At 39.7% G+C, this 22673-nt stretch overlaps 1 protein-coding gene across 3 annotated transcripts in view; it reads right to left on the bottom strand.

Moving 5' to 3' along the window:
• The window catches only part of PDGFC (platelet derived growth factor C), a 129175-nt gene that overhangs the window by 47238 nt on the left and 59264 nt on the right, over positions 1 to 22673 (bottom strand). For 2 of the 3 annotated variants that reach the window (XM_077300025.1, XM_077300023.1), the window contains exon 2: positions 10122 to 10317. In XM_077300025.1, the coding sequence (XP_077156140.1) occupies positions 10122 to 10317 (196 nt within the window). Of the gene's footprint in view, positions 1 to 10121; positions 10318 to 18254; positions 18398 to 22673 lie in introns of all 3 variants that reach the window. The other variant, XM_077300024.1, reaches the window with a different exon arrangement.

Here is a 22673-nt window from a genome sequence, read left to right as displayed (position 1 = left end):
AATAGTTGAAATTGATTTTACCTCCACTGCACATGTGAGCTGAATTTTATTTACATCAAACTTCCATAACTCTAATGTTCTCTTGATGTTGCAGAGTTTTGTTTTGATTTGTTATTAACAGACAGAATTATTAAATCATGTTGCTGAAGAAGAATCAACATTCTGTAAAAAGAAGTAATGACTTACTAATCTCTTAGAATTCTTTTTCTTTTCAACTAGTATACCTTTTCCCATTTACAGAAGTTTTCTGGTTATAGCATTTAAAGCTGATATAAATTATAATGTTATAGTAAGACCTTACAAAAATTCAGTTCTTAGGATTTTTCATAGTGCTCTAATTACCCGTGTCACAGTCTTCTTGTGTTATCAAGTTGGTCCTTAGAATAATATTACAGTCCTGACGTTTTATAAAATAATTAATCTTGTAAATTTGGAATCTTTTAATATTCCAGTAGGGTTTGCTAATGACTGTTTTATAGGTTTGATATATCTTTATCTTTGCTTTATCAGGCAGAATACTCAAGGGAAAGGGGAGAATTCTGCAGAAGTACAAACTTGTGAAGAAGCTGTTGCTTTATCAACTAAGCAATGAGTAAACTGAAGATTAATGGATTTATTTAAAAATAATAATAGAAAGAAAAGTGAATCAGTCCACTGGACAGTCTAGTTCAGACCTAAAATAAAACAACCTATTACTAAAGCACCTCTGACAAAAAGCTACTAATTTTTCTTTTTGCGGGGAGGGGGTACTGTAGGGAGAGAAATGCCACGTTCTTTCCAAGCAGTTTCACTACTAAACTACTCCAGTAATCAGGACACTTTCCTTAATCCTTAAGCTAAATCTACAACCTGTGTTTTAAAAGTCATTGCCAATGTCCTTTCATCAGTGGATAACATACACAATTCTTTATTCTCTGGCATCTTTGACAATGTCTGAAAGCTGCCAGTATGCTACCCCTTAATCTTTTCTCCAGGCTAAATATATCCAGTTTCTCCTCTTTTCCTGTGAGCATTACCTGTGATAGCATTTTTGATCCTTTAACAGCAGTGTAATTAGGCATCACCTGCATGTCTGGGGCATGCAACAATTGGCCCCCAGATGAAAAGTAGACAATGGTGCCAAGGCTGGAAACACTACCATTGAACAAGAGTTTGATAAAGTTGACTGATATTCTATATTCATTGTAATGGTGATATCTGGCCTTCCTAAATAATTTATTCAATAGTTTAGACTGTTTTTTTCAAATAGATCCCCTTTTCAGTATACATTAATGAGTGTTTTCGTTGAGAAAACTATTTCAGTCATTTGATGATTTGTAATAGGTCTAGTGATAAACCGGTAAGCAACGGACTAAACTGCATCAGGTCCCCTCCTTGACAATACAATGCCTTGGCAATAATGCTAATCAACTTGAATGGGGAAATGCTAATCAAGATATTGTTTTACCAATATTAGTGAACAAAACAGAAACATATTCAAGAACAGAGGGACATTTACCACATTGGCAGCACCATGCTGGGCTGCCAGCAGATGAACAGGGCAGTTTGGTCACACATTTCTTGCTTTGGATTCTACAACTAAGAAGAGTAAGAACAGAAAATAAATTCTCAGGCTCATCAGTTTGATTAACCCTTTTTGTGAAAAAATTTTTTTGACTGGGAGGACATATGAAAATGCCTTATACTAGCCCTCTATATACAACTTGTATGTGATCAGTGCAGTCAGATGGATAGCAAGCACATAAATCACCAGTTCAAGAGAAAGTGTTCATTCACAAAGGAAATATAGATGCATACAGTCCCTTCCCGTGTTCAGAAACATTTGAAGAACAGCACTCCCTGAACACAAACAGGCTTGACAAATGTATGCTGTGCTCATGTATGAATGATCATGCAAAAGCAGGACAAGTTCTTTTCCATTCACATACTGATCATTGAATTGAATCAAACAACTGGTCAGTTCTATCTACTCCCACTAGCAGCAGTTTTCCCAGGTCCCAAAAAGAGATCTAGCACTTAATCCCACTGCCTAGCTGGAGATGATGAGCATGCAAAGCAGATGATGCTATATCAATGAACAACATTCAGTGAACAACAAGATGATGCTATATCAGTGAACAACATTCCAACATATTAAGCTGCATTATAAAGAAAGAAACCTGGTCTGTCTAGATTTGGTCTGTCTAGAAGCTCTTCAAGGTCACAGGAAATGAGATATGTGATGGACAGCACCTTAAAAGTCAGAAGAAGAGAAGAAGAATTGGTTCTTATATGCCGCTTTTCCCTACCCGAAGGAGGCTCAAAGCGGCTTACAGTTGTCTTCCCTTTCCTCTCTCCACAACAGACACCCTGTGAGGTGGGTGAGGCTGAGAGAGCCCTGATATCACTGCTCGGTCAGAACAGTTTTATCAGTGCTGTGGCGAGCCCAAGGCCACCCAGCTGGCTGCATGTGGGGGAGCGCAGAATCGAACCTGGCATGCCAGATTAGAAGTCCGCACTCCTAACCACTACACCAAACTGGCTCTCTATGTCAGTCACAGCTGTATGTCAGTCTCAAAGAGCTGAAGTATCAGAGAATCTGAAGGTGTTGAGTTTAAACCTTAACACAGCTAGAGAGCTTAAGTGAAAGGCTGCATTCTGATTTGTCAGCAACAGCTGAGAGAGAAGTCCTATAAAATCTGTTTGCTAAGAGAATGGGAATTCTGATAGAGAAAACCATTCTGCACCTTAACTGTTGAATATCTACTCTGAAGAGCTTTCAGTCAAAAAACATGGTTTTGACTAAAGAGTCTGGGTTCATCCTAAAATAGAAGAACCAGGAATAATATTTGGCAGAGTGATTTGGAAAGTGAACTTAGATTGCCAGTCAGGACTAAACAAAGGGGATATATATCCAAGGCAGAGAATAAGAATCCCTGCCCAGTTAAACATGGAAATTAGCTCTGAGGATTTCCCTGATCTGATGTGAAAGGATACCACTGTAGACACTTCAGGAGTTAGAGGGAAGGTGATGTTTTAGAAAAGGGGAGATTAAGTACTGATAGATGTTACCAGGCTCAGAAAACCTGTAGTGTTTAAGGAAACCCGAAGAAGAATACTGTAGTGTTGGGAAAACCCAGATAGAAAAACCTCTCACTATTAAAAATAAAGGAACTAAGAGACTAATGTTTGATAACTCACAATAGTCTGTATTTAAGAATTAACAACTGCACAACTACAGATTTTTAACTCAAAGTTTTCAACTCTTAATTTCACCTGACTTTCACAGTGTTGAATAAAACTTTTTATTTTGTTAGTCAACAACTTAAATTCTGTTCCGAAGGGTTTTCAGAAAAGAGGGCTCCTGCACCTACCCTTAATGTTCCAAAGCGGAGTTAAAAGCCAGGAAATATATTTAGAAGGAAAACTTGCCTGTGTCTGGAGAAGTATGGAGGGGGTCATCATAAGAAATTATTTGTAAAACCTTTGACTCAAGATCCTGTAGCTAGAAATGCCAGGGTTTGAACCTGGGACCTTCCACATGTATATACCAATGAGCCAAGTCTAGGACCATCTAGACCTAGAGAAAGTACAAACTTGTTTGTCAGAATTGGAACTGAAGCATTTCTGTTTCTTCTATGCATTTTCCCTTTCTGGTTTTAAAAACTGCTTTCCTGTTTTTATTTCTTTTGTGACTTGGGATCAAATTATTGCCTCCTCAGGGGCTCACAACAAATGTCCCATTGTGATCTGTAATTGCTGGAGATTTTGTTCAACCATGCATTTGTTAGGTTAATGGCTCACTGGGTGGCTGATGTTTACTCAGAGGGTGCTAATTGTTCAGAGATAATAATCAGAGCTAGTTAAGCAAAGGAGTTCATAGAACTAAAGGGAGAAGCAGATGCACAGCTGTATGTGCATATGCAGGAGAGAAAAACCCCTACTTGCAAGGCAACCAAGTTTTGGTAGCTTACTTCAAGACAATTATTCTTATTATTTCCAGTGCTATCATTACTATTTTATCAAACCAGCTGCTCTGAGAACAAAAGTGTATTTAAAAACAAAATGCATCTGCTCTTCAAAGATATAGTCATGTTGGTAAGTCACAGTAGAATTAAACCAGAGTCCAATGGCACCTTAGAGACCAACAAAATTTATTCTAGCATAAGCTTGGGAAAGTCACAGCTCACTTAAAGTGAGCTACTCACAAATGTTTATGCTGGAATAAATTTTGTAAGGCTCTAAGGTACCACTGAGCTCCTGTTTAATGATCTCTCCAGAATCCTTAGTATGTTAATTTACTTGTAATCCAAATGTAAAAGTTTTGATGCCATTTAAGATTTCTTTTTATTCTCGCAGAAATCAACCCATTTCTTTTAAAGGTTTTAAATTAAAGAATCATAATATGATTAACTTTCTTCCAATCAGCAGTTACAGCCATTCTAATCAATCTGTTCTTTAACCATCCATGATGAATTGAAGCACCAGCAACTATATTATACATTAAATCTAAGTCAGGGAGCACAGATTTGGACAATCCCTTCACAGTAATAGGGGGAAAAACAGAGTACCAAAGCCTGAACTTGTGTAGTCCTTAATTTTCTGCAGAGTAAAAGACCAGGATGACAGATTTAGAAAGAGTGAATTCATAAACAGTCAGGATTTAATACTTGGAAAAGGTTTCTTTAGAATAAGCTGTGGTTCCTTGAAAAATCTAGAAGCATGGCTTATATCTTTTCTCACAAACATTAAAATTCTTGCTGTGCTCCATTTATTGTACTGCATTGCACCACTTCTTGGGAGCTGTCCTAGATTTCATTGTGTTCAGTATCCTTGTAATGACTTGCTCATATCTCATCTCAGCTAAACCATGAAGCAGAAGTTTCCCCATGTATGGTGCATTCCACCCCACACACATCCTTATCTTTATTCTGTTTGTTATATATAGTAAGCCTATGAAGTTCTTCATTAAGGCTGTTGCCTCTTTAATTAGGTTCCCTTTCACTGCCATGTGAAAGCTTTTGATTCTTCCACTGTGGGAAAATTAAGTTGAAAACCAGGCTCTCTGCAGAAAGGTTGGAACAAGTTCACTTGTAAAGTAAAGGAGTTGCAGTCAAAATAAAATAAATAATCTTCCTGAATTTAGGAAGAGATGGAGGGAGGGAAAGATTTTTCTTAGCAAGGTTCAGGACAGAACAGACATGCTATTTTCTTTCTCTGAGATAGTTGTTACAATTGTTACTCTGACAGTTTTGTGTAAAAAGTTACCCATTCTATTTAGTGCATAATACATCTCTTCAACTGTTTTATGCTTAGAGTTTATGTTGTTTTTCTATAGAATAAGTAAGTATTGTTTTGGTCTCCAGGTGTCAGTTAACTGATACACACCATCCCATTATTGAATGGGTTACTAGGCTAAAGGTTCAAAATACTAAAGCTTCTATTTCCCAAGAATTGATAAGACTTCTCCTAGTTAACAAAAAGAAGGTCTCACTGGTAGCAGCAAAAATAAAAGAAATTGACAAGATGAATTATGAATGATTGTTTCAGTATGGCAATCAGTGGACTGCACTTGCCCCAAGCTCACCACAACATAGCAGCTCTTATTCCTTAAAAAACTGTAAGGAGGAGGGTTGGTTTTTATACCCTGCTTTTCATTACCCGAAGGAGTCTCAAAGTGGCTTACAATTACCTCCCCTTCCTTCACAACAGACACCCTAGGAGGTAGGTAGGGCTGAGAGAGCTCTAGCAGAAATGCTGTGCTGCCCTATGCAGGCACCCACAGGCAGACTCTGGGACTCAACACTCTCAGCCGACAAGTCAAGCCCCACCCTTCTGCTTCGCCTGCATCACTCAAGCAAGCTGTCAGGGCTGGAATGCAATTGCGGATGCACCACAGATGCCTCTTGGGAAGAGCCTGGCTGACTTGTGCTGCCTTCCCCTGCTGCACATTCAGAGGCCCTTCTCTCTTCTGCCAGAGCTGGCTCAGCTGAAGGCCTTGGTTGCTGTGGCAACTCCTGGGAGAGGTGGCAGCGAGGGTATGACACTTCTGCGATTAATCTTTAAAATGTAACGTAGAAGACTTAAATGATCTAGGAAGGGTTAAATGGGCAGGCCTACTATGAAGTAGGGAGCTTCCTTTTAAAATCTCTGAGGAATGATAAAGTAGACAGTTATGAAAAGTCAATTTAAAATGACAGTTGTAGAAATGTGGGCCTGTAATATACTGACTAGTTCTGAAGAGAATTTCCAAAAGGCTTAAGAAGGTGTTGTTGGAAAGAAACAAATACATTTAATTTTATATCAGAACTAGTAGTAAAGCCCGTTGCATGCTGTAATGCAATGGACACTACCTCATGATTTGATGTGGGTTTTATGTCTCACTTGAAAGCTGGCAACCCTAAGAAGAGGTCTCTCATGTGCCAAGTCAGTTTCAAGCACAACTAGGATGCTATATGGCAAGGTTCTGTCACCATTTAAATGTTCAAATGTAAAACTCTCATTAAAATGGAATCTTCCATCATGCACAAGCAGCTTCAAAGATTTTATTATGGATCTTGACATCATCCACTGGACAAATGTGGAAGCTTTGGTTTTACTACATGTTGTTTACGAAACTGGCTAAGAACCACAAAGCACCCTTTGAAGTATCATCAAAGAAGAAATTTTCCTAGGCTTGAAGTCTGAAATAATTTCCTTAACTCTTATGTGTTTCTTTGAATCTAGTTCAATTTCAATAAGGAGGCCCTTTATACCTGATGCATGGTATCAAGTGACAAAGGCTCCAGTCCCTTTCTTGTCCAACACAGTTCATGAGAAATCACCAAAAACAGGGGCATCTTATTTTTTCTTCCCCCACTATTTCCTCTTTCCCTTCCCTGAAAACAGTTGGAAGTCTCTCCCCCTTTTCCTGCTTCCTTCTCTCCTTCCTGCTCACCAAACATACCTACCTTTTTATTTATTATTTAATTTCATTTATACCACATATTCTCCACAATGGGGACTCAAATGCAGCTTACATGATTCTACTCTCCTCCATTTTACTTTAATTATAACTTTGTGAAGCAAGTTAGGCTGAGTGTGCATGACTGACTCAGTAACTCAGTGAGCATCCAATACAGATCAGTTACACAATAGTGGGTGTCCATATATAGTATGAAATTCTAATCATGATAACACAAAAAGAGCCAGCTTACTGTAGTGACTTCTAATCTGGCGAGCTGGGTTAGATTCCCCGCTCCCCCAACATATAGCCAGCTGGGTGACCTTGGGTTCACTATAGCGCTGATAAAGTTGTTCTGACTGAGCAGAATATCAGAGCTCTCTTAGCCTCACCTACCTTACAGGGTGTCTGTTGTGGGGAGAGGAAAGGTGATTGTAAGCCACTTTGAGACTCCTTCTGGTAGAGAAAAGCAGCATATAAGAATCAACTCTTCTCCTTTAACTACTTCTTGGTTTGGCTGCTGTTAAACAGCAGCAGACAGCTAGGCTGGGGTGAGTCATGCAAGTCACCCAGTGGTTGCAGCTGAGCCAGGTTCCATTGAGTCCTCCCTAAAAGGCTGAAGATAGCACTGAAAAGGACCTGGCACCCTCCCTCTGCCTTTTACTGACATAAACCAAGGCTTGAAGGCTTGGGAATACTGTTGTGGCTACTTAGGAATGATTACTGAATCATCTGTTTCTTAAAGTTACATGAATGAGGACATTAACCCCACATTTTAAATATTAGTTTCAGATTTTCCCACAAATGTAAGGCTTTTTTAGGGTTCATAGAAAGATGAAGAAGAATAGTCCTTGTCTGTACATGGCCTCTCACAGAATTTAAGTATCCACAGATTAGACATATCAAACTGCTAATTTTGCAGCTACCTTGTGCTGTATCTGAGCCAACTATACATTTTTCTTGTTAGTTTCTCCCACCCTTTGTATCTTCATCCCATTTCTATGGAAAACACACTATTAAAGCTGAGGTTTATACATTTATGAAACGACTAGAGAAGAGATCATTGTTGTATACTTTTTGATTTGGGTTATTCCTATTTATAGTGCACACATACAGCAGGCCTATGTCAAGAAAAGGACAAAGAGCAATATAGGAAAGGAACAGAATCGCCAAAACAAGAAGGGAGGTCAATTCCCTCTTATGTTAGTCATGGGGTTCACTGTCTTCCAGGAGCAGCATTTCAAGGGACTTTGGGGGCTGATTTGGGAGGGGGAGGAGGCAGGAAAGATGCGCTTTTGTACATGGAATTAAGATAGCATCCAATACTTTAACTGTAATAAACAGAAGGAAAAGTAAGCTGTTGTGTGATATATAGATCATATAGCAGCAGATATCAGCTACTTTAAAAACAAAACACCCCCCTTTTAATCTGTATTTTTATCACAGTTTGTTGTGTTGATCCACTTTGTAATATACTGTTTTGTAATTTCTGAAATTTGGTTATTCTATTGTAGTTCATGTCAGTATTTATTGATGTCACAGGTTCCTTAAAAAGGTAAAGGTATCCCCTGTGCAAGCACCGAGTCATGTCTGACCCTTGGGGTGACGCCCTCCAGCGTTTTCATGGCAGACTCAATACGGGGTGGTTTGCCAGTGCCTTCCCCAGTCATGACCGTTTACCCCCCAGCAAGCTGGGTACTCATTTCACCGACCTCGGAAGGATGGAAGGCTGAGTCAACCTTGAGCCGGCTGCTGGGATCGAACTCCCAACCTCATGGGCAGACAGCTTCAAACAGCATATCGCTGCCTTACCACTCTGCGCCACAAGAGGCTCTCACAGGTTCCTTACTGTTCAAGAATTATTGCTTAGTGACTTTGTAGTATGACTGCTGACTTATGCTTTGACTTTTTATTCTTACTAGAAAGCCAGCGTGGTGCAGTCTCTAATCTGGAGAACCAGGTTGGATTCCCCAGTACTCCATATACAACCAACTTGGTGACCTTGGGCTAGTCACAGTTTTCCTAGGGATGTTCTTGTAGAGTAGTCCTATTGGAGTTCTCTCAGCCCCACCTGTCTCACAGGGGGTCTGTTGTGGGGAGAGAAGAAGGGAAAGCTGTTTGTAAGTTGCTTTAGGACTCCTTTGGACAGTGAAAAGTGGGGTATAAAAACCAACTCTTATTCTTTCTACACTCATTTACTCTCCATTGCACAGTGTTGGGTGTGTTACCTCAAGTACTGGCTTGAGGTAATTCAGCAATTAAATAAATAACACTGCACATAAATGTCTTCTTCTATTCCCCCCCCCCCTTTGTGTTTCCAGAGTATAATCTTTGGTGCAGCACCCAAAAAGAAAATTATCTTTTTTGGGCTGGAGGTGGGCCTATAACTAGCGTTTTAAATGAACTTCTGGTTGGTCCAATTATGAATGAGTGTATTTATGTTAGCAGGAAGGCATTTTGTCCAGTTTCTGTATAATCCTGTACAAAACTGCAACACATTTAATGTCTGGGTCCCAGGTTCATAGTATGCAGTCTATTGCAGGCCACCCTATCCTTCCCCCCTTCCTCTCCCAGTAATTATTTTCCATCACAGACTGTGTGAAGGGCATAAATATGTTTTTTTAAAAGAGGAAAATGCACTCTTGGATACCCTGAGGTATCCAACTGACTTTGTGGTAGAACCTGAATGTTGCAAAGCGGGGGGGGGGGGAGGGAGGCGAGGCGAAATGGATCTAAGTAGACGGCGGTGCTACATGCAGAAACTGTCCACTTCCCAAAACATTGATTGAAACACCATGACTATTGTTTTATCTTGCATTGCTTGCTAGATCAAGAAGGATAGCTGTGTTTGTCTGTAGAAGAAGCAAAGAGCAAGAGTCCAGTAGCACCTCAATGACTAACTGAATTTGTGGCAGGATATGAACTTCTCTGAGTCATTATTCATTTCTACAGCATAGCTTGCTGTATCTTATTGAATGCTCATTCGTTTAAAAAAAGGTCAAGTTTGTTCCTGCTAAATAATATTCTTTCAGGAAATGTTGTATTATGGTCCTTTACAGACTACTTGCACTATGTAAAAACTACACAATGAGCAGTATGGGGAGGTTTATTACATTAACAGTCTGAAATGGCAGATCGCACTATGATCTGCCATCCATCATCACTTCCTTTAAGCTTCTATAAGCTGAATAGTACTTACTTGCAGATGTCATCTTCTGGGTCCTCAAGCCCAAACCTTTCATCAAAAGTGAGCTGTATCAACACATTCTCCTGAATTGCAACTAATCGCCACACCAGTACTGTGTTGCGGGGATAAGTAAATGGGAACTTAGGGCTGTGAATACTTCCATTAGCAGATACTGTAATAATCTTCTCATGATGAGGTTCCTGAACTCCTGTAATAAACACATACAAAAATATTGTTTGTTTAGTCAATCACGAGTTGCTATGGTATGTGAAATAATGACTGCAAAATAAAGTTGCCAAAAACTCAGAAAATATTTTTTCTTTGCAAATTAAAATCTTATTACTCAGATAAAACACTTACCAAAAGAAACCTTATCTATTGGCCCAATAAACTGATAAACCTGTCATGAACCAGATCACCTGTCATCTGTTGTGAAGGTGTGACTTAATATCTGATTCGCAAAAGACTATACTTGATAGACGTATACATCTCCCTCCCAATACCACACCCAGAGAATGATAATCAGTATGCTGAAGGACTTCCAGTAGAACAGTGGTCCCCAACCCCCGGTCCAGGGGCTGGGACCGGTCCGTGGATCAGTCGATACGGGCCATGGCTCCTCCTCGTCCTCCTCCCTGGCTGCTGCCTCGGGGGCTGCCCTGCCACTCTGCTACTGGCTCACCTTTGGTGCTCTCTGGCAGCTGCCAAGCAGAGCAGGGGCTCAGGTGGTGGCAACATCCCTCGGCAAAAGACTACCCACCCCCCAGACCTCAGTAAAATTGTCAAGCATTGAACGGTCCCCAGTGATAAAAAGGTTGGGGACCACTGCAGTAGAACATAGAAGACTATATCTGAATAGAGGAGTTCTATGCATACCATGAACATGCTTGCAAAACACTTTCTAGCTTAGAAACACGAATTCAAATGTCCAATGTGAACTGAGGGTGCAAGGGAGAAACCAAGAGTGAAGGGAAGAATATCAGACCACACCAACTGGGAGAGAAAATGGTCACAGCCTTTTTTGAATATAATCATGTAAGAACTGGTACAGCATGGGGCATCCTAAAATGGATGACCCCCCATTGCCTGATGATGCAACCGTTTATCCTAGTCCACCTACTGGGAGAGTACCATAGGATAGCATGTTCAGGGGTCCCACATGGGCATGCAACCACTGTGTGATTCGCTTGCCACCTTGAGAATGGGAGCTGAGCTGCACAGAATGAAAAATGACCCTACTCTCAAGACCCCTTCCCTTATGGAGGTAGATACTCTAGCTCATCCTCCCCCTCCCGACAAATTGTATATGGTCCAATTGTATATGTCCAAACTGCTTCAAAAGTTGAGCAACCAAAAAGCAGGAATATGGAGAACATGAAATGTTCTCATATCCCTTTCCCTCTGCCTCTCATTTTCAGCTATATTTACTTCATTTATACCCTGTCTTTCTCCATAGTCAAGACCAGAGCAGCTTACTTAATTACCCTTTCCTCCTTTTATCCTCACAACAACACTGTGAAGTAGGTTAACTTAAAAGTATGTGACTGGCCAAAATTGAAAAGAGCCCAGACCTATTCCATCACAGCTCTGTCTCTATTGAATAGGATCTTGGAAGAGGTGAGGGGCACCTCCCTTGGAGATCTTAATGGGATGCTGTAAGGCTTGCCTGGGCTTTTGTGGTGGTTTGAATGTTTTCCATATTTGTTGATATATTCTTGTTAGGGGCGTGTGATTTTTCTTCCTCAGAATTGTTTGTTTCTGGTCTATTGGACTCAATAAAATTTCAGGATTCCTGAAAAAATCTGGAGCCCACTACCAATAAATTGTTTGCATCTGGGATTTTTTCAGATTCATGACCCTAACAAAGCGATAAAGGCAAACAAGCACTACAATTTAAATAGAATTTTCTTCTTGTAACCATGTGCCTTTTAAAATTAAAGACCAAGGAATACGGTTGGGGTGGCAGCAGCTGCTAAAGAACAATGTAATCGGTAGCATAATAGCTGTTCCTTCTCTGCTTACTGATAGTTTGAGCAAATTAGCGTTATTATGCTGGGACATCAGGAATACTGCCTAACAGTAGAAATAGCTTACTAGGGTAATAGTGCCAGTTTCAAATTGCTTTCTAAAAAAACAAGCAGCCATCACAGCAAGCTGTTGGGTTGGAGGCCAATTACTGGAACTGTGCTTTCCATCACATGCTAAAACATATTATCCTGAGAACCATCCAGGGATACCAGTCGCTGTATTATTTTAAAAATGAAAGCAGTGGCAGGCAAATGCAGTGAAAACAGTAGCTGCTACAAAAAGCAGCATAAATGCCAAGAAATAATGTGAAATGGACATTCAAAATTCATTTGAACATAGAACAGACTGTCAAGCTTCCTGCTTTCAACAGATGAACAGAACATTATTTGAACTATTAGGTGTTTGAGCAGCAAGCTGCCTGTTGTGTCTGCAGATCGGCTGCGGACCAAGCTTGAGGTCAGAGGCAGGATCCAAGCTTGCACTGAAACTGACCAATGTGTGCCTGCTGCTGTAGCCAGTCCATTTAATGTGAAACTGACTATTAGCGTGCACTGGCAGGAAGATCTTTTGTATGGGTTTTGTATGCAAGTTGGGGTTGCTTGTGGGTTTGTCAGTTCAGTTCTGCTCATACCATGCTCGGATTCTAATAAAGAGCTCAAATCACTACCAGTATCTCTGTCTACCACTGAACTCACAGATTTCCACCTTTGTATTTCCACCTTTTCCATTTGTTTTTCATCTTTTTCCCCCTTTGCCTGAGAAAGCGTCATCATATGAATAGTAACATATCCACTTGTTTATCCACGGAGGAACCTTACCTACATATCATCATGAACTTACCCAGAAAGAATCAGCAAACTCTAAAATCTCATGTTTTGTTGTGATTCCAGCACATTCACGCTCCCTATGCAGTTGGTTCCTCTTATTTCCAAGTCCACGAATAAACTAAACGTGCATTTTGTGCCCGACATGCTTGTCCAATAATCCTTCCCCCAAGGCACTTCTTTAAAATCACTTCAGTCTTGTGAGTTGCTTAAACCCACTTTTCCTTTGATTTACTAATCACCTGGCCAGCTAAATGTTCTTCATTGGTTCTCCTTGTCTATGGGATTGCTCTCCCCCACTTCTACTTGATGTCTCTTACACTTCTCTCATGTGTCTGAAAGGGGTAACTTGCAGATAGTGCTTGGAATCACACCTTCGAATTTCCCTCCCCCTACCCTTTTGATTCATGATTCTTTGGTAAATCTCATTCATTCCAACTTTGCTGTAGTGCTTCATCTCTTCATCAAGGATCATTCCAATGGCATTTGTGTTACTGACTGAATTGGTATTTAAGTGTTAAACATAAACTACTTGCAGCATTTTACTGAAATTCAACACATGAAAATAATCTGATGTAGATATGTCAGTCATATCCAAGGCTGTCTTCATACTCATGCACAACCATCATCTGATGATATGTCTATGTGAAAGAGCTGTCAGCTAACACCATCAATTAATGAATATTCAAACTGTAAGCCCCAATTCATTTGGAATTAATAAAATGACAAGAGATATATGTGATATTTAGTCCAAATTCAATGGAAACAGTGTACGTGTACAAAAGAAAAAAAATAACATTAAGGCCTCAGTGGAAATATTCCAAAACAAATGACTTCAGGATTAGGGTCGAAGACTGGTACCAAATGCATGTCATATTCCACTGAGAGACACAGGTTCACAAAATTATCTAATGTTTTGCAAAATGTTCTATAATCTGCTAGTGCCATATTTTATTGCAAGTGGTTCCAATTTTTAATGTGGAAATGTTTGCGTAAATGTTTTACAAACCTGACAGCTACAAAGCAAATGAGGTACCTAAATTAAGAATTTCCCCCAACAGCTAAAATAATATTGCCTAAGATCACTGGTTCATTATGGATACACAGGGCAGCAAACCCAGGTCTTCATTACGGTTAGGTGGGAAATACTTCAACATGAAAGGCAACATTCTGAAACCCAAATATAATCATGATTCCTATATTACGTCTCAGGCTTCAGCATTTCAGAACTTCCACTGTATATACACACTACATACATATATATCCATTTCTTTACAAGATATATTCAAAATTCAAGGAATGCAAAAGACAAATTGAATGTACCTAGACAGATCATATAGTATTCATGTTATACTATGCCTGAAGACATGAAACTATATAAAATGACAAAATTACTATTTTAGCAATTTATTAAACAGAAATAACTAATTTTCCAACCAAATCCATAGCAATTTTCTTTGAGCAAAAATAAATATGCTACTGGAAGCACTCTATGATTAGTATACAAAGCAAAAGAGTGATCCCATAGCCAAGAAAGCAAAACTGAAAGCATGGGTTTGATCTCAAGAATAATTTACACTAGTATAAGACATGTGTTATGTCCAAACTACATGTTACTTTTAGCATGAGTTGAGTCAGTGTTATTCTTACCTGACTAATCTTTGCACAGCCAACATGACCTTGGCAAACATGAGTTCCTAAATCACCCATATCACGATTTAGCCCAGGAATCAGGACTTTTCCACATGCTTGACCTACTCCTATTTTTCTTTGTAGTAACAAGAATTGGAATCAGTTTGGACAGGGTTCTTCCATATGCCTGCCCTACCTCTGCATTTACACAGTTGTGGAATGAGTTTATTTTCTCCTACACATGGCTTAATTAATGAGGATTTTAAAGGAAGGGTACCAACTATCATCAGTGGCACCAGAACATCCCCTTTTAAAAATGGCTCTAAAATACTGAGATATTATTGTAATGTTAGTTTAAGCATGTTCTCTGAATTCCCAGCTTTTTTTAAAAAAAGGTAAGCTTCTATTTTTCTTTTTTCTTGAATCACAAATTGATATAAGCAGTATTTTTTGCAGTATATAGAAATAAATGTCAAATTGTTTTGGGTCACTCAGTAATGATGACTACTGAACATTTGTCTACTGAACATGGAAAAATAAGACATAAGCCTGATTACTAAAGGTAGATTAGATCTATAATATTTCCAATAGCCACTTATGGCTGTGAAAGTTGGACAGTGAAAAAATCGGACAAGAGAAGAATCAATTCATTTGAACTCTGGTGTTGAAGAAGGCTTCTTTGGGTTCCATGGACAGCAAAAGTCCCAAACAAGGAAATACTACAGTGCATAAAGTCTGATATATCATTGGTAGGCAAAATCATGAAGCTCCAGCTCACTTACTTTGGCCATATCATGTGATCAAACTCAATGGAGAAAGCAGTCATGCTAGGATTGGTCAGTAGAAAAGGGAAACCAAGGCGACAAAGAACACGGTGGTTAGGCACAATCAAAATGGACACCGGCCAGAATATTGTGAGGCTGAGGGAAGTGATACGGGATCAGGAGTCGTGGTGATAGCTGTGCTGTGTGATCACCAAGAATCGGACATGACGGAATGGCTGACAACAACAACAACAACACCTATATCCTTTTCCATCTGAGAGATGTAAGGGAAAAGGTATATCTCCACAAGAGAAAGAGCTGAAGACTTTTTGAAATATGAAGACTAGGTATTTAGAGAACCTAATTAATTATCATTATAATGCCATAATAATATCAATATTTTACAGCCATTTCTCCCTTCCCCCAATCAAAACCAAACCACCCAACCTGGGGGCTGGGAAAAGGAGTAATTTGACAATGACAGTTAGATAATTGAAAAGTGGGCTGGAAGGTGGTGGGAGTATGCGGGTCATTATGCATGAGATATAGAGAGACTCACAATCAGCTTCTAGAAAAAGGTCAGGCCTAGAGTGGTGACAAAAGGGCTGGGAAAAAGCAGGAGAAAACACAAATGAAGCAAAAACTAAATACACAAACATGCATGTAGAAATCAAGGGGCAAACTGAAGCAGTATAGCCAGAACCAATGGAAAAAACCTGTGGGAAAAGCTCTTAATCTTTCCCCCCTCAGGGCATTCCTGAGACAAAATAGCCTCAGAGAATCCATGTGTATACCCTCACTGTGGAGCTCCACATGTTCTTAATACTGCACATGGAGCCCTGCAGTGAGGCAAATAAGCCCCTTAGAGCTTTCAAGAAAACAGCCTAGAAAGGAAGCCTGAAGCTCCTCCCTACTCACACCATGGTTCCAAGCCAAATTGGGCCCCAGTGTTATACTGATCTTAGAATGTGTTTCATTCTATATCCAAATTAGAATGTGTTTTTATATTCACAGAACAAAATTACTTTTTTTAACCAGAGACAAAAAGGTTTGGTTTAAACATACAAGCAAAATGGCATACTTATTTGTATGGAGCTTATTTGTTGTTAAATTTAACACAAGAAATCACGAAAACGTACTTGTTGTTTTTTCCTATTTAAAAAAGTCATTTGTGAAGTTTCTGAGAACCAATTCACACAAACCAACAATGGCATGATGATCCATTTCTGAGCAAAGACTTGCCACATCTGCCTTGCAAATACTCTACCACAGTGGTCCCCAACCCCCGGTCCGGGGACCGGTGCCGGTCCGAAGATCAGTTGGTACCAGTCCGCGACTCCTCCTCGTCCTCCTCCCCGGCTGCTGCCTCGGGGGCTGCCCTGCCACTCTGCTGACGGCTCACCTTTGGTGCTCTCAGGCGGCCACCATGGCTGGGGCTCCCCCTCGGTGTGGCACTGTGCAGCTGCTGCTGGCAGCGCCCCCCAGCAGACAGCGGGAAAGCAAGTGGAACAGGGACTCAGGCAGCAGCGACGTCCCTTGGTAAAAAACTACCCCCATCTGGGCCTCAGTAAAATTGTCAAGCGTTGACCGGTCCCCGATAATAAAAAGGTTGGGGACCACTGCTCTACCACACTATGCCTCATTTGGCAACACAGCAGGATTAAGTCTATACATCTAAACACTGAAACACAGCTTACATTTTAAGCAGCCACCCTACCAGTTAAACACCTATGAACAGGCCTTTGAGCTAGATATAAGATACGGTTACACAGTTATTACATATTTGTCTACATATGCCCAGTCACTCAGCTCAGTTTAGTACTAGGTGACTTCATGAAGGATAAGGAATAACATTGGCAAAGATAACATGCAATATTCATCTCCATTCTTTGGCTGTTAGAAAGAATGGATGAATGACACAAAATGAAGGTTGATTCAGTTGGGACTCTGAAGTGTTTTACTACTGCCTGGAAGTAATAACTTTTTTGGAGTAGTAATACTGGCTTGTCTCCTAACCCTTGGTTTTGTTTGCACATTTGAGGGAAAGTCTTCTGCTGAGTAAAGCGCTTGTTCCCTTGGAACAGACCCCACTTTCTCAATTCTAAGCCTGAGACCTCAGCTACACATCACACAATCCAAAGAACAACCCAACCACACAGGAAACTGAAGTCTGCTTGATTTCCAAAAAGGCAGAAATCATGCACACAAACAAGTTGGGAGGAAAATCTAACAAACCTTCTCTCTCCCATGCTTCAATCTTTTCGCCATCTTGAATTTTGTAATGTTGGGGATTTTTATTAGGGGTTTAATGGGTTTTATCCATTTTAGTGTATGATGTATGTTTATATAGTTTGAACCAACCAAGCCATTTAAATAAGTCTAAAAGGATTGTCATTTAAGAACAGTATTGTTTTTGTCTAGATTCAAGTGGGTAGCTGTGTTGGTTTGAAGTATAATAAATAAAGGTATAATAATAAAGTAAAATAATTCTTTGTTGGTCTTAAAGGTGCTATTGGACTCAATTTTTGTATGTTACCTTCTTTTCTAACTGCAATATCCAATTAATTTGATTACTATTTGAGAAAATGCTTAATAACTAATATGTACGCTCTGCAACATGTACACATCACTAACATTATTCTTGTAACTTAGTTCACTTGGATAGTAATTTCTTTTATAATGTCAATGAGAAGAGAGGAAATCTTATTTTTTTGAAAAAAAATTACAGCTGCATGACTGACATTTCTTTGCTCCAGCTACTTGAGTTTCAATTAGTTTTTAATGACAGATCTGTCAAATAGGATTACAGAAACAGAGCAGGTGAATACTGGGGGAGGAGAATCAATGAATAAGATAGTGTTTAGTCTAGAGAGTAGTATAAAATGTGGAGTCTGTACCTTCTTGAAGAGATGATGCCAGATTTTGCATACGTTCACACAAAACAAATGTAGCAGCTGCTTGAATTATTTTCCATAATAGATCATGCAATTTTTTTTGTTAATGTTTGAGGTGCATGGCCAAGGGCCATTACAAAGTTGGTCTAAATAAAACATAGAAAGAATAAAAAATAATCAAGATTAGATGCTATACAATTAAATTACAAATATACAGATTTTAAGTTCCAGACAAGATTTTTTCACATATTTTAATGGCATCCTGAGCGAAAAGGGCTGCCATGTGTGGAACCTATATGTTTATATGCTCAAAGAAATTTTCTCCCCAGCTGTGGTTGCAGTCAGGTTGGCTTAGATGGCTACCATAAATTTATATCTGGGTTCTCAATATAGAGAACAACACAACATGCAGTGAGGAAGACACTCAGCTTCTACTGTACTACAGACATAAATACATTAAGAAACCTGTCTGCATGAGTAGCATCTTGTTAAGATAGCAGATTGAAAGGACATAATTGTAAAGGCTGATCTTAGGCTGTAAAATGTGATGAAATGGTTTTTGCCATGATCCACTTTGAGCCATCCGGACCAAGGAGAGAATTTGGAACCTATTATTGCACACAAATCCATAAAGGCTTTCAATTCCATTCATGAAGTTTGGAGCTAACCTGGGGAACCCGCTGGCAGTCAACTAGAAATGAGTACTAATTAAGAACACTATTATATCTAGTGACCCAGATACTATCATTCTCAATAAGAGTGATACATTAACTTGAGAGATGGGGTGCTGGGGCTTTTATCAGCTAAAAATTAGTTGAGTCTTTACTAAAGGAAGTCCAATTTAGGCCTGCATTAAGGCAGCTGAAGTGCCATTAGGCAGAGCTAGTTTTTTAAAAATATATATTTTGAACAGTTTCCAGTGTAATGTTCATTACATTATACCAGCCCCAAATTTATACTCCATATAGATAGAAGTTGGGGTTTGCTCTGATACAATTTCATGGTAGAATTACTCAAAAATCCTCCTGTGGTGTAGTAGAATGTTGATATAGCTCCCTGTGACTAAAGAACTGAGAATTTTATGAAGATAACTCTTGAGATGTGTCAATTTCTTGCATTTATCTATACGAGTACTGCCAATGGACCGCTAGAATTTGTGGGACTCTTTGCCAAAGATCATCATCTTTGTCTCAGCATAGTTATTAATATTTGATAATTCTGCTTTAGAGCAATCACTAAGCTTGAACAACAAGCTCCTAAGCCCTACGTGAATAAGCGACAATAAAATCATGTCATCCACATACAAAAGAGTACAAATTTTCTTTGTGGCATTTGAAGGTAAACTCTTGACTCTACTTCTCAATGAAGTTACTGAGCAACAGGTTGTGTGTCCCCTATGGTTGACTTGCTTCCACTTTGCAGCCACTGGTAAAAGATGCCCAACCAATGTGGTCTGCAGTAGCCTCCTCCCCTGCCTGTGATCCCTGACCTGGGATCCTATGGTGGGCCCACTTACTGTTCTGCCACCATGGCCCTGTTGCAACTTTATGGCTTGCAGAAAGCCATCTCCTCTGCCAAACACCCCAGATGACCACCTCTTTACCACAGGCCTCCTAGGTGAGTTCCTGATGGGAGTTCCAGGGGGGAGGGCATCATCAGGCAATGGGGGGAGAGTAGGTGAATGCCTTGAGTTTTTCCAGAAGTGGTGCCCAATCATGAACAGGCTGATTCCCATTTCCTGGTTTACTTGTGCAGTCTCTTTACATTTGTTTTAAATAGGTTTTACTGATGGAAGGGAGAGAATTAACAGCTACAAAACTAGGGGGAAGGATAATGGTACAGATATATAGAGGAAAGACTTCCATTTTTTCTGCAACATATGTAAGTAAAACTATGAACTAATCTTACCTTATTATAACCAAAATTTCTTTTTTATATTGTCTTAATCTATTCCTCCCTCCCAATTGTCAAAACCATAAATCAGTTCATTTTTTTGTCCTCGTCATACAAAGAGTCCACAATGGGTTTCCAGTTAGTACTAAATGTAGAATTTGTCCTTTCTTCAATCAAAGAAGTAAGTTTATACATCTCTGTAATTTCCACTACACCAACTAGTCCTCTATTGTGGATTGCAACCCCGTTAAACTTTTACAGGGACTGCAAAAGAAAACCCAAAATAGCTGTACAGTGGGAAGCACTCAATAATACTTGGCTGTTTTTGCAGCTTTCTGGAATAAAAAGCAGGGGTTTAAAGAGACTCGAAATCTCATTAAATCTCTGATTTCTGCTCTGGATAGGACCTGGCATGAATCCCATGAACTGTCTTAAAATTTCATGAAAGTCTGGGACTGTGGACCCATCAAGGACTTCAGTTCCTGAACCATTAACAGGCCAAAATTTGTCACAAATTTTGCTTTGTAGTTCCAATTTGTGCCATCCCTAATGTTTTGTTTCCAACCTGCCAGGAAATCACCATTAAGTTGATCAGGTACACAAGTCAGCAAGAATTAGTGCCCACAAATCAGTGGAGTATTTTAATATCTCTGGGGTCATGCAATTATTAGCTAGTGCCAAAACAATCTAAAACTAAGCTTTCAAGTAAGTTGACAAAAATTACTGGGCCACAATGGTTTATAAGAGTCTGCTAGTCCATAATATCCTGCATTAATTATTTTGTCCAGAAGGGCAACAAATTAATACTTGCAACGCATCTCTGCTGGTGACTTAGAAATAATTTTCAGTGACGAAGAAAGTACCAGTTTGTAAGGCACCTGACTGAGACATAACTAAACCATCCTAGATCTAACTTCAGCCTTAACTCGGGCTGACTCTCATATATCAAAACAACAATGCAGCACAAGTAGTCTTTCTTTAAAAAGGGAATAAGGTGCCTATACATCACTTCTGTCTTTGAGAGGCAAGACCAGTCTTCAAAAGCAGCATGCCACATTAACAGCATGGGTGTGGGCAGGAGAGAGGGATTAAAATCACCGTAGCAGTAATACCACAACTATCTAATAAATGTCTTTGCTTTTATTTATACAATCCATCCTGGCACAGCATGAAAAAATTCTGAGCATTTCAAAGCTTTTGTCAGAGAGGTCCAAAACAATAGGGCTACGTACATAGTTGAGCAAGAATTATTTTATTTTCAGCACATCACAGTCAAAATCAGTTTTATAAAGATCTGAGATAAAGAAAGTTTCCAAAAACCCATAGCAGCTGTAAGAGGCTTTAAGAAAGGACTGTAATATGCCACATTAAAGCAGGGAATTCTGCACATCAAAGCATAGCTGTCAGAAAGAAGTATTAAGTGTTAGATACCAAGTATCGTCTGTCCTCACTGCAAACCTGAGGGTCGGACCAAGGATACCCAGACTAAAAGGTTTATTAAGGATCATTTATTATGAGGAGGGAGAGGCATGTATGTGTATGAAAAATATATGTTTGAAACCAATTACAGTTTGTGTTCCCTGGCATAACAACTCTTATATAGTACTGGGGAATAAGCTCAAATCAGGAGTTCAACCAAATAGTGTTTCTCATATACACACACAACTATAGTATATATATATATATATATATATATATATATCCCCCTTCAAGGATCGCTGCCTTGTTGTGGCAAGGGGGCTTGCGTAGTTCAGTGAAGCTATGAGCTAAACCGTGCAGGGCCACCCAAGACGGACAGGTCATAGCTGAGAGCTCTGACAAAAGGTGATCCACTGGAGAAGGAAATGGCAAACCACTCCAGTATCTTTGCCATGAAAACTCTATGGACAGTTCCAATAGGCATAACGATATGACGCTGGAAGATGAGCCCCTCAGGTCGGAAGGTGTCCAATATGCTACTGGGGATGAGCAGACGGCTAGTACGAGTAGCGCCAGAATGAATGAAGCGGCTGGGCCAAAGCCGAAAGGACGCTCAGTTGTGGAAGTAACTGGTGGCGAAAAGACAGTCCGATGCTGTAAAGATTTTTATTCCATAGGAACCTGGAACGTCAGATCCATGAATCAAGGTAAGCTGGACGTGGTCAAACAAGAAATGACAAGACTGAACATCGACATTTTAGGAATCAGTGAACTAAAATGGACAGGAATGGGTGAATTTAATTCAGATGACCATCAGGTATACTACTGTGGACAAGAATCTCGCAGAAGAAATGGAGTAGCCTTCATAATCAATAAGAGAGTAGGAAAAGCAGTCTTGGGATACAATCCCCAAAATGACAGAATGATCTCAGTTCGAATCCAAGGCAAACCATTCAACATCACAGTGATCCAGGTCTACGCCCCAACCACTGCTGCTGAAGAGGATGAAGTTGATCAGTTCTATGAAGCCCTACAACACCTTCTAGAAGCAACGCCCAAAAATGATGTGCTTATCATCATGGGGGATTGGAATGCTAAAGTAGGAAGCCA

This window comes from Paroedura picta, chromosome 10 (genome assembly GCF_049243985.1).
Source record: "Paroedura picta isolate Pp20150507F chromosome 10, Ppicta_v3.0, whole genome shotgun sequence".
In the NCBI taxonomy this organism is placed as follows: domain Eukaryota; kingdom Metazoa; phylum Chordata; class Lepidosauria; order Squamata; family Gekkonidae; genus Paroedura; species Paroedura picta.
The sequence above is the reverse complement of the archived record's forward strand: the minus strand, read 5'-3'. Positions and strand labels throughout refer to the sequence as shown.